General features: G+C 35.3%; 1 protein-coding gene across 7 annotated transcripts in view; it reads left to right on the top strand.

Moving 5' to 3' along the window:
* The window catches only part of TSGA10 (testis specific 10), a 160,882-nt gene that overhangs the window by 60,941 nt on the left and 85,358 nt on the right, over positions 1 to 14,583 (top strand). For all 7 annotated transcript variants that reach the window (XR_005784263.1, XM_040453996.1, XM_040453999.1 and 4 more), the window contains 4 exons: positions 670 to 725; positions 2,269 to 2,437; positions 4,781 to 4,891; positions 10,173 to 10,358. Coding sequence is in view for 6 of the 7 variants with exons in the window: in XM_040453996.1 (XP_040309930.1) it covers positions 670 to 725; positions 2,269 to 2,437; positions 4,781 to 4,891; positions 10,173 to 10,358 (522 nt within the window). In the remaining variant the exon portion in view is untranslated. The remainder of the gene's footprint in view (positions 1 to 669; positions 726 to 2,268; positions 2,438 to 4,780; positions 4,892 to 10,172; positions 10,359 to 14,583) is intronic.

The following is a 14,583-nucleotide window of genomic DNA, read 5'->3' as shown; positions in this document are numbered from 1 at the left end:
GAGGTGTAGGAGTGGTATTAATGACATTAAGATCATTTCAGCCTTAACTGACTCCATTAATTCTACTCTCACACACCCTTGAAAAAGGAGAATGTCAGTAGTTTATTTTTTTATACCTTTTCTCTAGGCTTAAGGTTTATCTCTTTATTACCTCACATCTAAAATTAATAGTACACTTTTATAAGTAATTCAATTGGAACAGCTTTTTGAAGATATTGTCAATGACTAATATAAATAATTTACTTGATCAAAGTTATTATTCCTAAGAACTAAAATTAGTTTTATGTGATCCACATTCCTGGGTTTTATATTCCCAGTATACAACACTCCAATGCCAAACCACTGGTTTGCCAACAAAAACAGGGTGCTTATGGGATCCTTGTGTAGTTGCATGACAACACAAAACATTTTAACAAAGTATTTGATATACTGATCCCATATTAGTGCGCGTAAGTGTAGTCTTTAGTCAACATAATCTTGTTTTTATCCAGTACAAATACTCAGACCGATGTATTAGGCTTTAGTTTTAAAGTATAGAAAAGAAGAATAGAACATAAATGTTTAAAACCAAATGGAAATCAAAAAGGGAGGAGAAATTTTTTTGTTCATTCAGTTTTAAGAGAAATAGTTTAAAATATTTTTTATTTAATACTTATATTACTTTTCAAGGAAAAGACCATTTCAGGCATGAAGAATATCATTGCTGAGATGGAACAGGCATCAAGGTAAATCATTCAACAAGAATTTGAGATCTATTGGGGACAAAATACTATGTTAGGTACAAAGATAGTAGGAGACAAGAGGGTTAGTGTTATGTATAAGGTGATAACTTTTTAAGTTTATTTATTTATTTTGAGAGAGAGAGAGAGAGAGAGCATGCAAGCAAGGGAGGGACAGAGAGAAAATCCCAAGCAGGCTCTGCATAGACAATGTGTAACCTGATGCAGGGCTCGAACTCATGAACCGTGAGGTCATATAACCTGAGCCAAGATTAAGAGGCAGATGCTTAACCGACGGAGCCACCCAGGCACCTCAGGTGATAACTTTCTAATGTTTGAAAGGAGGCACAAGTCTGTGTACGGAAGTAAAAGAAAATATGGTGTTAGCCAAGTAAAGGAATGGGAAGGGCATTCAAGGTAAAGAGAATAGCAAAGAACCCCAGATCATGTTCAAGAGCCTCTTGAATGACAAGTAGTTGAGTGTGCTGGAACCCAAAGGGTAAGAGAAGTGATGGAAGGAAAGGCTAAATAGGCAGAGGCTTGTGGTATAGACAAATGAGTCTTAATGTTTTCTTTTGGACATTAAGAAATCATTAAAGGAAATTAAGGAGATTTTTGTGCTAGATTACTGAGCCAAAGAGATGATGATAGATAGGATAGAGGGATTGGGAGACAGGAGTGATGGGCTTCTTGTGAGGAGGAGAATCTAGGAGAATGCCAGGTTTCTGGCTGGGGATGAATATTCAACATTATGAAAGTATGTGGAAACACACGATTTCCTCTGGATTTGAAGAGCCTTTGAGGCTTTCTTATAGATGTGTCTAGTAAGCAGTTAAGTATGAGTTTGGAGTGTTAAGGAAGAGGAAGAGGCTGGAAATAAGATTTCAGAATCATCTGAAGATGGGGCTAGGAGCCATGGCTATGAACAGGATTTTCTTTTTTTTTTTAATATGTATTTTTTAATGTTTACTTCTTTTTGAGAGAGGGAGAGCTAGAGTGCAAGCAGAAGAGGGGCAGGGAGAGAGGGAGACAGAGGATCCAAAGAAGGCTCTGGGCTGACAGCAGAGAACCCATTGCAGGGTGTGAACTCATGAACCGTGAGATCACAACCTGAGTCAGGTTGGACACTCAACCGATCAAACCACCCAGGTGCCCCTGAATAGGATTTTCTGAGATAAGGGTGAGAAGAATCAGGAGGCTAAGGGTTCAGCCCTGAGAACCATTAATTTTTAGGATGGCAGAGGACTGGGAACCTGCAAAGGAGACAAAGCTATAGCAGCCAGAGGTAGAATGAAGGCTTTCTTATACTGGAGTATTAGAAGTTTTGAAATACTTAGCAAATCATTGACTATTATGTATATTTAGCATCCTTTTTTAGAGTGAAATATGGGAAACATTGAGAAACTCCAATGGACTGTATTTAAAATTTAAATGTATTTAAAACATCAAACGTTTTCATACTAACTGTCCAACTTCTGTCTTATGAGAATTTGTTATTCTGTTTTTGATAAAATGTCTCTTTTTATGTACTATCTGATTTGTGGAATAGACAGTCTACTGAAGCCCTAATTATGTGTGAACAAGACATTTCCAGAATGCGTCGGCAATTGGATGAAACAAATGATGAGCTGGCTCAGATTGCCAGGGAAAGAGATATCTTGGCTCATGAGAATGATACTGTCCAAGAACAATTTTCTAAAGCCAAACAAGAAAACCAGGTATACTTGTTCCTAGAATCTTTCTTCTCCAAGAAAAATTTTTGTTTTATTCTGATTCTCAGTCCTCATTTTATTTTGTAGAAGACCTCAGGCTTTGGAATCAGCCATTTTTTTTTTGCCTTTACTCTGCAGATTATGCCTCATATTTTATAAATGAAATTCTCAAACATGAAGTATTAAAGGAGAGAGTGGTGATATAATAGATTTGTATTAAATCTTAGGAAGTACTTCCTTACTGAAGGATAAATATTTGAACAAATCAACAAAGGAAGAGAAAAACCTTCAGAAACTTTTAAGAAAGGGGTAGATTTATTTGGTGGACTATTATTCTCTTTAAGGATGAATATATGTATGGACTATGCCACATATTTTGGTCCTCCTTAGCACTGTGATTCTGCTTGGGAAATTTTCTTTTATAATTATTCTCTTTCTAAGACAATATATTTCAGTTTATCCACTCTTTTCATTTCTAATATCAGTATTTTAATTTGAACATTAAAAAACTCTATTTGGAAGCTTTTTTCCCCTCTTAAAATGATTCAGTCTAAATGACTCCCCCACTTGCTGTCACTCTCAGTGTGTTTAGTCTGCATCATAGAAGTCTGTATTTTTAATTGTTAAATATTTTTAATTTACATAATGAACTTTTTAATGTAAGTGGGATAAAACCACACACCACTTTATATCATGGTTTTTCCTACATGATAAGGCCTGGAGTAATTAAGACTCATGAATTTGAATACCCTGCTTGGCTGTGTGATCATACCATTAAACTTTCCTGAGTCTCAGTTTATATATGTAAAAATGGAGAGGAAATGAGAACATGCCTAGAAAGTACTCATCGGAGTGTCTAGCACAATCACTGGACAAATATCTTGTTGCTGTTACTTGCTTACTGTGACATCATAAGCACTCCCTTGCTTTGTTAAAACTTCATAAACATTTTTTATAATCAGAATAAATTGGTGTTATAACAATTTACATTTGTTCAAGAGTAGTTTTTTCCTTTGTTTGGGTTATAGGCCCAAGGGTAGAAGTTGGATCCCTTTGTGGACCACAAGTTAAAACCCAGATCACAGCAAATTTGGAAAACAGAAACCTTTAAAAAAAATCTCATCCTCAATACCACAATTTCTAACAAATTGGTATGAAGTATTTTTAGTGTTTTATCCTGACTTTTTCACTAAATATAGATGGATATTTTCCTCTGTTATTAAAAATTATTCTAAACAATTTCTCATAGGCAGATACATAATGTATGTGGTTATGCCACTGTGTAGATACTGTTATTTACTGCCTTCATTTACTTAACGTACATAGATATTGTCATCATAACAAATAATGCCTTAGTGAACATTCTTTTCATTATTTCATTCACTAGATTTAGTTTTAAATTAAATCAAAGCTTATGAGGTTTCTTTTTTAAATTAAAAAAAAAAGGCCTTTCTAAGTGGACATTTTCAAATGTAGTGAATACTCATGAATCTATCTCCCACCTTCAACAAAAAGCAACATACTTGTCATTCCTGCTCTTATGAGCATTTAAAAATGTCTCCTGATGTAGATTGTAGATAGCAGATAACAGATTTGCTTTTGCAAATTTTGTTTATTTCAAGATACATGGAAATGCTCATTCCTGGGTTTAACAGAATAACTTTAATTCTTTGCTAATTTGATAGACAAAATAGTATTTCATTTTTAAAAAATTGTTTAAAATTAGTAAAATTTTAAAAGTTTAGAAAATTAAAATGTTTTTTTATTACTTACAAATTTTAACTTTTTTCAAGTACTATGCCCTTGGGCTTCCTTTTTGTGAATTGTCTGTTGGGTTCTTTGCTCATTTACTATTTGGATTCATGTGTTTTCTGTTTTGTTTTATTTTTTTGCTAGTGGGGTGATGGACCACATGTCTCCCATTATCTCACAGCCTTGCCCAGACTTATTCACATGGTGATTGTTGCAGTATTTCCAAGAGCAACAAGCAGGAAGTCCCAATAAATAAACAATTTTCAAGCACAGATTTTCAATTTGTGTCCTGTTGTTTATTGTTCAATTAGCTAAAAAAAAAAAAAAAAAAAAAAAAAAAAATTGTGAAGGCAAGATTAGATAGAAATGTGGTTAAATAGACTTCAACTCACTGGAAGGAGTTATTGCAAAGAATGTGATATTAGAAAGCATGAAGAGCTGAGGTGTTTTTGGTTTTTATGAGCTTTATATATTAGGTATACTAAATTTTATTTATCACATTTACTATAAATATTTAAAATTAATAGTGGTTTTGACACAGAGAAAGTTTCTATTTTTATTTTTTGTTGTCAAATCTAGCTATATTTTTCTTTATAGGCCCTGTCTAAAAAATTGAATGATACACATAATGAACTTAACGACATAAAACAGAAGGTCCAAGATACTAATTTGGAGGTTAACAAGCTGAAGAGTATATTAAAGTCTGAAGTATGTATACATTTTTTTTTCTGTTTGCTCATGATACTGATGAAATTTTGCTAGTTATTTCTCATAGGGACAGCTGAATCAAGGCTTTTTAAAATACATAGCATATTTTAGTGTTGACAATGATGGATTAATTGTATATTCAGCCATCCTAGATAAGTAGAATCCTCCTAATTGGCTGAAGGACAAGAGATCAGAATCAATTTCAGCTCACTTATATTTGAAAATGGTAATTTTCAGTTGTAAACCTTTGACAAAAGAGGCTCTGCCTGATTGTGTAGAAGATCAGAATTGATCACCCTGTTGTGGGGCCATCCTTTCTTTCTTTCTTTCCATATATATATATATATATACACACACACACACACACACACACACACACACACACACACACACACATATATATATTTTAATATGAAATTTACTGTCATATTGGTTTCCATACAACACCCTGTGCTCATCCCAACAGGTGCCTTCCTCAATGCCCATCACCCACTTTCCCCTACCTCCCACCCCCCCCCTCAACCCTCAGTTTGTTCTCAGTTTTTAAGAGTCTTTTATGTTTTGGCTCTCTCCCTCTCTAAATTTTTTTTCCCTTCCCCTCCCCCATAGTCTTCTGTTAAGTTTCTCAGGATCCACATGTGAGTGAAAACATATGGTACCTGTCTTTCTCTGTATGACTTATTTCACTTAGCATAACACTCTCCAGTTCCATCCATGTTGCTACAAAAGGCCAGATTTCATTCTTTTTCATTGCCAAGTAGTATTCCATTATATATATAAACCACATCTTCTTTATCCATTCATCAGTTAATGGACATTTAGGCTCTTTCCATAATTTGGCTATTGTTGAAAGAATTTACCCAAGTGATACAGGGGTGCTGATGCATAGGGGCACTTGTACCCCAATGTTTATAGGGATCATCTATTTCTTAGGACCAGAGTAGATGGCTCTGCTCTGTACTTCTGTGTTAGTAACCAAATAAATCTAGAGTATGTGTGGTCCCCCTGGAATAAACAGACAGCTTGACCAAGGATGTTAGGTATGCCCATTGGTAAAATATTATCTAAAATAATATAGTTGCCTTAATTAATATAATAGGTATAGTGTTTCCTACCTACCACTCAAACCATTAATAGGAACTTTCCACCCCCAAACTGTTTTCCTTGTTTTATTTAACATCTCCTTTAAAATCAGTCTGTAAACATTTCTTGAGCGTTCATTTTTAGTGTGCATAAGACTGTTTAAGACTTTGAAAGAGAAGAGATTCTGAGGATTTCTAAATTGCAGGTAAGGCAGTAAGTCGGCAGCCTTACATTGGAAAAGCAGGTCGTTTCTTACATGTCTTGATTTTAAGGTGCCAGGAATGTAATACTATAATTGAATGGAAGCTTCAAAGTCAGATAGGTCTGACCCCCCTTCTCACTCATAACATGAATTTATGTAGGCTACTCAATCTGAGTCTCAGCATCCCATCTGTAATTGGAAAGAAAGCCCAAGTAAGTAAGATAGACCTAGCACAGTGAACCATTTAAGTATATTCTGGAACAGAACAGAATATAAATAAATGAATATCTAAGCATTTAATGTAGTAAGATTTCAGTCAGTGTTAGACACTTCCCTTTTTCTCCCTAGCTTGTCACATTATCTGAAATTCCACCATTAGGGATTGGGGCTTTTAGAGTGTGGAATGGTATTTTCAGACATCACACATCAGGCTTCTCTCAGCTGTTGGTGTCCTTCTGTGAGTTCTTTTATTTTGTTTCACAACAAAACTGGGTGGATCCTGGCAGTCCCCTGAGAGAATAAACCACAGGTCCATTAAGAATTGTTGAGCACTTGATTCATTCACTCATTCAGCATGTAGTATGGTAGGTGCTGAGGTGCCAGAGATGAAAAGTAGGAAACAGAATGGCACCCCGGGCAGTGAGGACAATCTGAACAAAGGTGTAAGGGGAAAAAAGTAGGTTCTGTAGCTAGAGGGGAGGGTATAGGTAGTGATAATACAGAGGTAGAAGGACTTGTTTGAACTCTGTTTTCAGGAAGCTTTTGTTACAACATGAGCCCAGAAGTTATTTGAAGAATTGCCTTTTAGAAAGATCATTCTGGTGATTTGGGGAGGAATAAATCAGAAGGGTAACAGAATCAGAAAGAGGGAGATCAATTAGGGGAGGCTGTATCCTTAATTCAGTCAAGTGGCACAAAGGATTACAGCTGAGGCAGCCAGTTTTGCTGTGGGGAAGTATAGTATTGAGCCCAATAATGGACCAGAGGTGGAGGGTACTGAGGTGGGGACAGCACCAGAAAGAGGTAAACAGATGCTGAAAGGGAATTGGAAAATGCCAAAGAATAGTTTCACTTTTTTAAAAAATTCAAATTCGAGTTAGTTAACATACAGTGTAGTCTTGGCTTCAGGTGTAGAACCCAGTGATTGCTCTTTTATATATGACACCCAGTGCTCATCCCCAAAAATGCCCTCCTTAAAGCCCATCGCTCATTTAACCCATCCCCCACCAACCTCCCCTCCAGCAACCCTCAGCTTGTTCTTTGTCTTTAAGAGTCTCTTATGGTTTGCCTCCCTCTGTTTTTACCTTATTTTTCCTTCCCTTCCCCTATGCTCATCTGTTGTTTTTCTCAGATTCCACATATAAGTGAAGTCATATATCTGCCTTTCTCTTATTTTGCTTAGCATAATAGACTCTAGTTCCATCCGCATTGTTGCAAATGGCAAGCAAGATTTCATTCTTTTTTAAAAAGTTTTTGACATTTATTTTTGAGAGACAGAGCATGAACAGGGGAGGGGGAGAGAGAGAGGGAGATACAGAATCCGAAGCAGGCTCCAGCCTCTGAGCTGTCAGCACAGACCCCAATATGGGTCTCGAACCCACAAACCATGAGATCATGACCTGAGCCAAAGTCTGATGCCTAACCGACTGAGCCACCCAAGTGTCCCAAGATTTCATTCTTTTTCATCGCTGAGTAGTATTCCATTGTGTGTGTGTGTGTGTGTGTGTGTGTGTGTGTGTGTGTGTACCACATCTTCTTTATCCATTCATCAGTTGATGGACATTTGGGATCGTTCCATAATTTGGCTGTTGTTGATAGTGCTGCTATAAACATTGGGGTGCATGTGCCCCTTCGAATTCAGCATTTTTATATCCTCTGGATAAATACCTAATAGTGCAATTGCTGGGTTGTACAGTAGTTCTATTTTTAATTTTTTGAGGAACCTCCATACTCTTTTCCACTGTGGCTATACCAGTTTGCATTCCCACCAGCAGTGCAAAAGAGATCCTCTTTCTCTGCATCCTCATCAGCATCTGTTGTTTCCTAAGTTGTTAATTTTAGCCATTCTGAAAGGTATGAGGTGGTATCTCATTGTGGTTTTGATATCTGTTGCCTATCTTGGGCTCCACACTGCTCTGGTTGCTTTGAGCAGATACAAAAAAAAGGGAAAATATGGTTTCTGGTTGACCAGAGGGAGGTGCACCAGGTATTTGGTGACCAGGAGTGACACATTCATGCCAGTCCCTTTTTACTGCTTGAACCTTGAACCGTGTGTTACCTGGGAGTCACAAAACTACATTTAATATAAGAAATGGTTCGTATTTTAGAAAACTTAATATAGTATAAAAAAGTGGTTTCTATCTTCGAGGAACTCAGAGTGTTACTGGGGAGACTGGACATCCACACCTAACAACATAAAACTCTCAGGCAGTGTTAAGAGAATGGCATAGACAGTGAGTGCCACAGAAAGTTAAAGAGGGTGAAGAGTGATGGGGGTAGAATTCAGTTTATAAATACTGTACCGTGTGTTTCCCAGGTACATACTAAGTGCACAGCTGTTGTTTTTAGTACAATAATGGAAAAACACATCCTACAGGCACATTGAGAATATCCAAATCTTGAAAGTCAGTGCAGTAGTTGAGCATGTTAACAAACTTGACAAGATTCTATATTAGTCATAGGTAACCAAACCACAAGGTGGCGATATTAACTGAATTTTAACCAGTCTCATGGTTAATCATATTTGTGAAAACTTAAATCTGATTTGAAAGCTTTCTTAGGGTGAGATATCATTTATTGCAATGTGATCATTTTATGGTTCTGATAGAAATTCACTGGTTATTAACAGGTATTAATGAGAGAGAGGTCTGGTACCTTTTTAATAATAACCAAAATTATAAATGACTTTGTAAGAATGAGTTAGCCAAACCATATTACTAAAACATGTTTTTAAAAATAGCCTCATAATGATTACTCAATATAGTATACTATTTGTGTATTTGTGGAGTTATTATATTCCTTTAGAAATAAGATCCCACTTTTTAGTCAGTCTCTCATGATAGAACTTTTAAGGTTTTAAACATATGGTTTGGGGCACCTGGATGGCTCAGTCAATTGAGCGTCCAACTCTTGATATCAGCTGGGGTTGTGATATAGCAGTTTATGGGTTCAGGCCCTGCATTGGACTCCGCACTTATAATGCAGAGCCTGCTTGGGATTCTCTGTCTCTCCCTCTCTTTCTGCCTCTCGCTTGTGTGCGTGTGTACTCTCTGTCTCTCTCAAAATAAATAAACCTACAAAAATTAAAAAGTTTTAAAAATGTGGTTCTATATTATATGCCCAATATGACTGTATAGTTATGAGTAGTGTTTGTTGGCATAGGTTTGTTGTTTTATTTCTTAGAAATTTTAGGTAAGTTACTAGAACAGTAAGCAAAAGTAAATCATAAATCATAGAACAGTCCATGATAGAGAAAATTAAGACTGAGGTTATGAATGAAAGGCAGGAACTAGACAGGTGATGTGCCAAATCAACAGAATTATCAGAGATTTATGCTTGAAATTTGTAATTAGTCAGAAGTTCTGTAGCCAGTACAATCTAGAAAAGCAGTCAGGAACGAAGGAATGCACAGGTATAGAAGGTTGGCCAAGGCAGAGACTCAAAAACCAGAGTAGCAAATAGTCACTAAACGGATATATGGGGAGAGGAGGCAATGAAGGATTTTGTTTGAACAAAAGCAAATATAGGAACCAACTTGACTTTACTAGATGGGTGAGTGTGACTCAGGAGGCAGGGCAGATCCTGGTCCCACTCCCTTTTGTTGATTACAGGATGACCAATTTTCTAAATGGAGAATATAGATACGATTTCTTGAGATTATGTTACAAATGGTTCTGTAGCAAATAAATTTCCCGTGACCTGGCAAATAATGTTTACTTTATATTGTATGTTGACCATTTTACATCTTTTAAAGTAAGTCCTAAAATTGCTTTTTAGGAATCTGAGAACCGGCAAATTATGGACCAACTCCGAAAAGCCAATGAAAATGCTGAAAACTGGGAAAATAAGGCCCGTCAAGCAGAGGCAGATAACAATACCCTCAAATTAGAATTTATTACTGCTGAGGCAGAAGGTAACAGATTAAAAGAAAAAGTAGATTCTCTCAACAGAGAGGTCGAGCAGGTAAGTTTGGGAAAATGTATTTGTGGGACATTCTACATCATTTTGAAAGAGTTTTGTTTGGCATTCCATAAATTAAATATATAAACAAACACTTAAATTATTTAAATATACTATGAATTGTAGCCTAATTGTTCTCCAATACCCACTCTGGTTTTGCTCTAATCTATTATCTACCCTACAACTAGAATAATCTTTAGCATTTTTAAAAGTTAGGAACTATTTCAAACATACCAAAAAAGTGCAAAAAAAAGTAAATAAAACACATACACACATCTCACTGGTTGAAGGATGCTAATATTTTCCACTGTTGCTTCAAGTTTCTCTTTATGTAAAGAAACAAAATATTACAGATAGAATTCATCCTTTTCCCTCTTGCCTCCCTCATGACTGGTGTGAATAACTTTCATGTCAGTTGTATAACTCTTTTGCATATGTTTATGCTTCTTCTACATATCTATCACCCACAAATGATATATAACGTTGTTTTGTGTGCTTTAGGTTTTTAAGTGATACTCTAGATATCCATTTGTAATTTGCCTTTTTTGCTCAATATTATAATTTTGAAATTTATCTATGTGATACACAAAGTATAGATCTAAACAGTTGCATTTTATAGTCATTGTGTAAATATTAAAATTCATTCCCATATTAAAGGAAATTTAATTGTCTTTACTTTTTCTTTAATAAAATGCTGCAACAAACATTCTTTTATGTTTCTCCTCAGGTATATATTTCTCTGGGTTTATGACTAGAAGTGGAATAACAGGGCAGGTTTAACTCTTTGAAGTATTGTATTGCTCTCTAAAATTTTACCATTTCATCAGAAATCATGGAGTTGGTATTTTCTCAAGTACTAAGCAATACTTGATATTATCAAACTTTAAAATGTTTTCTATACTTTTTGTTTTCTGTTTCCTTGATTACAAGTGAAATTGAGAATTTTTTCTTATTTCTTGGCCATTCAGAATTCCTCCTCTATAAATTTTCTCTTGAATGAATTTTTGTAAACTTTGCTCATTTTTCTATTGGGTTATTTATCTTTTTCATATTGACTTATCAGGATTATCTATATACTCTTGGTAATAATCCTTTGAAAGATATTATAGCTGGGATGCCTGGGTGGCTCAGTTAAGCGTCTGACTCTTGATTTCGGCTCAGGTCATGATCTCATGGTTTGAGTTCAAGCCCCAAATAGGGTTCTGTGCTGACATTGTGGAGCCTGCTTGGGATTCTCTCTCTCTGTCTCTCTCTCTCTCTCTCTGCCCCTCCCCTGCTTGTGCACACACACACATACTCTCTCTTACTCTCAAAAATAAATAAATAAACTTAAAAAAAGTTAAAGGTATTATAGTTATCCTCTTTTGCTGTTACTTGTCTTTTTATTGTGCTTGGAATATAAACAGAAGTTTTAAATTCTGATGCTGTCAGAATTATTGTCAATCTCTCCCAAATATGGTTTATATTTATATGTCTTCTTTAAGAAATCCTTTGCTATTCCAAGAATAGAAAGATATTTTCTTATATTTTCTTTTAAAGGTTCTTCTAAAATTCTAAAAGTATGTGGAATTTTGCCCTTTACATTTAGATATTTAATCCACTTGAGGTTGAATTGTGTGTGGTTTGACATAGACATGTAATTTTTTATTTTTGTAGATGGATATCCCCATTCTTTATTCACTGAATTATAAGTCTACTTTGTCATAAAAATAAATTTCCATTTGTTCTGCTCCATTCATAACTTTATCTGTTTGCCAACAATAAACTCTTGAAACTTCTATAGTTTTATGTTAAGTCTTGATATCTGGGATTAATGTTCCCCCAAATTATTTTGGCTATCCTTTGTCCTTATTAAACTCTTTCAAATACATTATAAAATAAATATATCAAATTCCATAATTTAACATCTTTCTTCTTTTGTATGAATTTCTTTCTAAATATTTCTTTGGCTGCATCCTACAAGTTTTGAGGTAATGCTTTTATTGCCATTCATTTAAAAGTATCACCTAGTTCAATAATGATTTATTTTAATAACGATTTATTTTTGATCACTGAAGTTATTTTTTTCAAAAAATTTAACTACTTTATTTTCTTTTTTTAAGTTTTTATTTAAATTCCAGTTAGTTAACATATAGTGTAATATTAGTTTCAGGTGTACAATATAGTGATTCAAAACTTTCATACAACACTTAGTGCTTATCACAAATGCCCTCCTTAATCCCCATCCTCTATTTCCCCGAGTCCCCCACCAACCTCCCCTCTGGTAACCATCAGTTTGTTCTCTATAGTCAAGAATTTGTTTCTTGGTTTGCCTCCCTCTCTCTTTTTTTCCCTCTGCTTATTTATTTTGTTTCTTAAATTCCACATGAGTGAAATCATATGGTATTTGTCTCTCTGACTGACTTACTTCACTTAGCGTAATACTCTCTAGCTCCTTCCATGTTGTTGCAAATGGCAAGATGTCATTTTTTTTGATGGCTGAGTAATATTTCATTGTATAAGTATACCACATCTTCTTTAACCATTCATCAGCTGATGGACACATGAGCTGTTTCCATAATTTGGCTATTGTAGTTAATGCTGCTATAAACACTGGGGTACATGTATCCCTTTGAATTAGTATTTTGTATTCTTTGGGTGAATACCTCGTAATGCAATTGCTGGATCATAGGGTAGTTCTTTTTTTAACTTTTTGAGGAACATCCATCTGTTTTTCAGAGTAGCTACACCAGTTTGCATTCCCACCAACAGTGCAGGAGGGGTTCCCCTTTCTCCACATCCTCGCCAACATCTACTGTTTCTTGTGTTTTTGATTTTAGCCCTTCTGACAGGAATGAGGTAATATTTCATTGTAATCTTGATTTTTATTCTCTGATGATGAGTGATGTTGAGCATTGTTTCACATGTCTGCTGCCCATCTGGATGTCTTCTTTGGAAAAGTATCTATTCGTGTCTTCTGTCCATTTTTAATTGGATTATTCATATTTTGGGTGTTGAGTTTGATAAGTTCTTTATAGATTTTGGATACTAACCCTTTATCATTCCTCATTTCTCATTTGCAAATATCTTCTCCCATCCCGTAGGTTACCTTTTAGTTTTGTTGATTGTTTCCTTTGCTGTGCAGAAGCTTTTTATTTTGATGAAATCTCAATAATTTATTTTTGCTTTTGTTTCCCTTGCCTCAGAAGACATATCTAGAAAGAAGTTGCTACAGCTGTTGTCAAAGAGGTTACTGTCTGTGTACTCCTCTAGGATTTTGATGTTTTGGGGTCTCAAAATTAGGTCTTTAATCCACTTTGAATTTAGTTTTGTGTTTGGTGTAAGAGATTGGCCCAGTTTCATTCTTTTGCATGTTGCTCTCCAGTTTTCCCAGCACCATTTGTTGAAGAGACTGCCTTTTTCCCATTGGACATTCTTTCCTGCTTTGTTGAAGATTAATTGACCATATAGCTGTGGGTTTATTTCTGGGTTTTCTATTCTGTTCCATTGATCTATGTGTCTATTTTTGGGCCAGTACCATACTGTTTTGATCACTACAGCTTTGTAGTGTAATTTAAAATTTGGAATTGTGATACCTCCAGCTTTACTTTTCTTTTTCAAGGTTGCTTTGGCTATTCAAGGTCTTTTGTGGTTCCATACAAATTTTAGGAATGTTTGTTCTCGGTCTGTGAAAAATGTGATTGGTATATTGATAGGAATTGCCTTTAATTTGTAGCTTACTTCGGGTAGTAGAGACATTTTAACAATATTTGTTCTTTCAATCCATGAACATGGAATGTCTTTCCATTTCTATGTTCTTCAGTTTTTTTCAACAGTGTTTTATAGTTTTCAGAGTACAGGTCTTTCACCTCTTTGATTAGGTTTATTCCTAGGTTCCTTATGGTTTTTGGTGCACTTGCCAATGGGATTGATTCCCTAATTTCTTTTTCTGCTGCTTCATTATTGGTGTATAGAAAGGCAACAGATTTCTGTATGTTAATTTTGTATCCTTTACTGAACTTTTGCAACTTTACTGAATTTGTGTATCATTTCTAGCAGGTTTTGGCGGAGGCTTTTGGATTTTCTATATAAAGTATCATCTCATCTGAAAATAGTGAAACTTTTACATTCTCCTTGCCAATTTGGATGCCTTTTATTTCTTTTTGTTGTCTGATTGCTGTGTCTAGGACTTCCAGCACTAGTGGTACTAGTGGTGGTACAGTGGTGAAGGTGGACATCCTTGTCTTGT

The sequence above is a fragment of the Herpailurus yagouaroundi genome, unplaced genomic scaffold (assembly GCF_014898765.1).
Source record: "Herpailurus yagouaroundi ecotype Mexico unplaced genomic scaffold, PumYag 210, whole genome shotgun sequence".
NCBI lineage: Eukaryota > Metazoa > Chordata > Mammalia > Carnivora > Felidae > Herpailurus > Herpailurus yagouaroundi.
The sequence above is the reverse complement of the archived record's forward strand: the minus strand, read 5'-3'. Positions and strand labels throughout refer to the sequence as shown.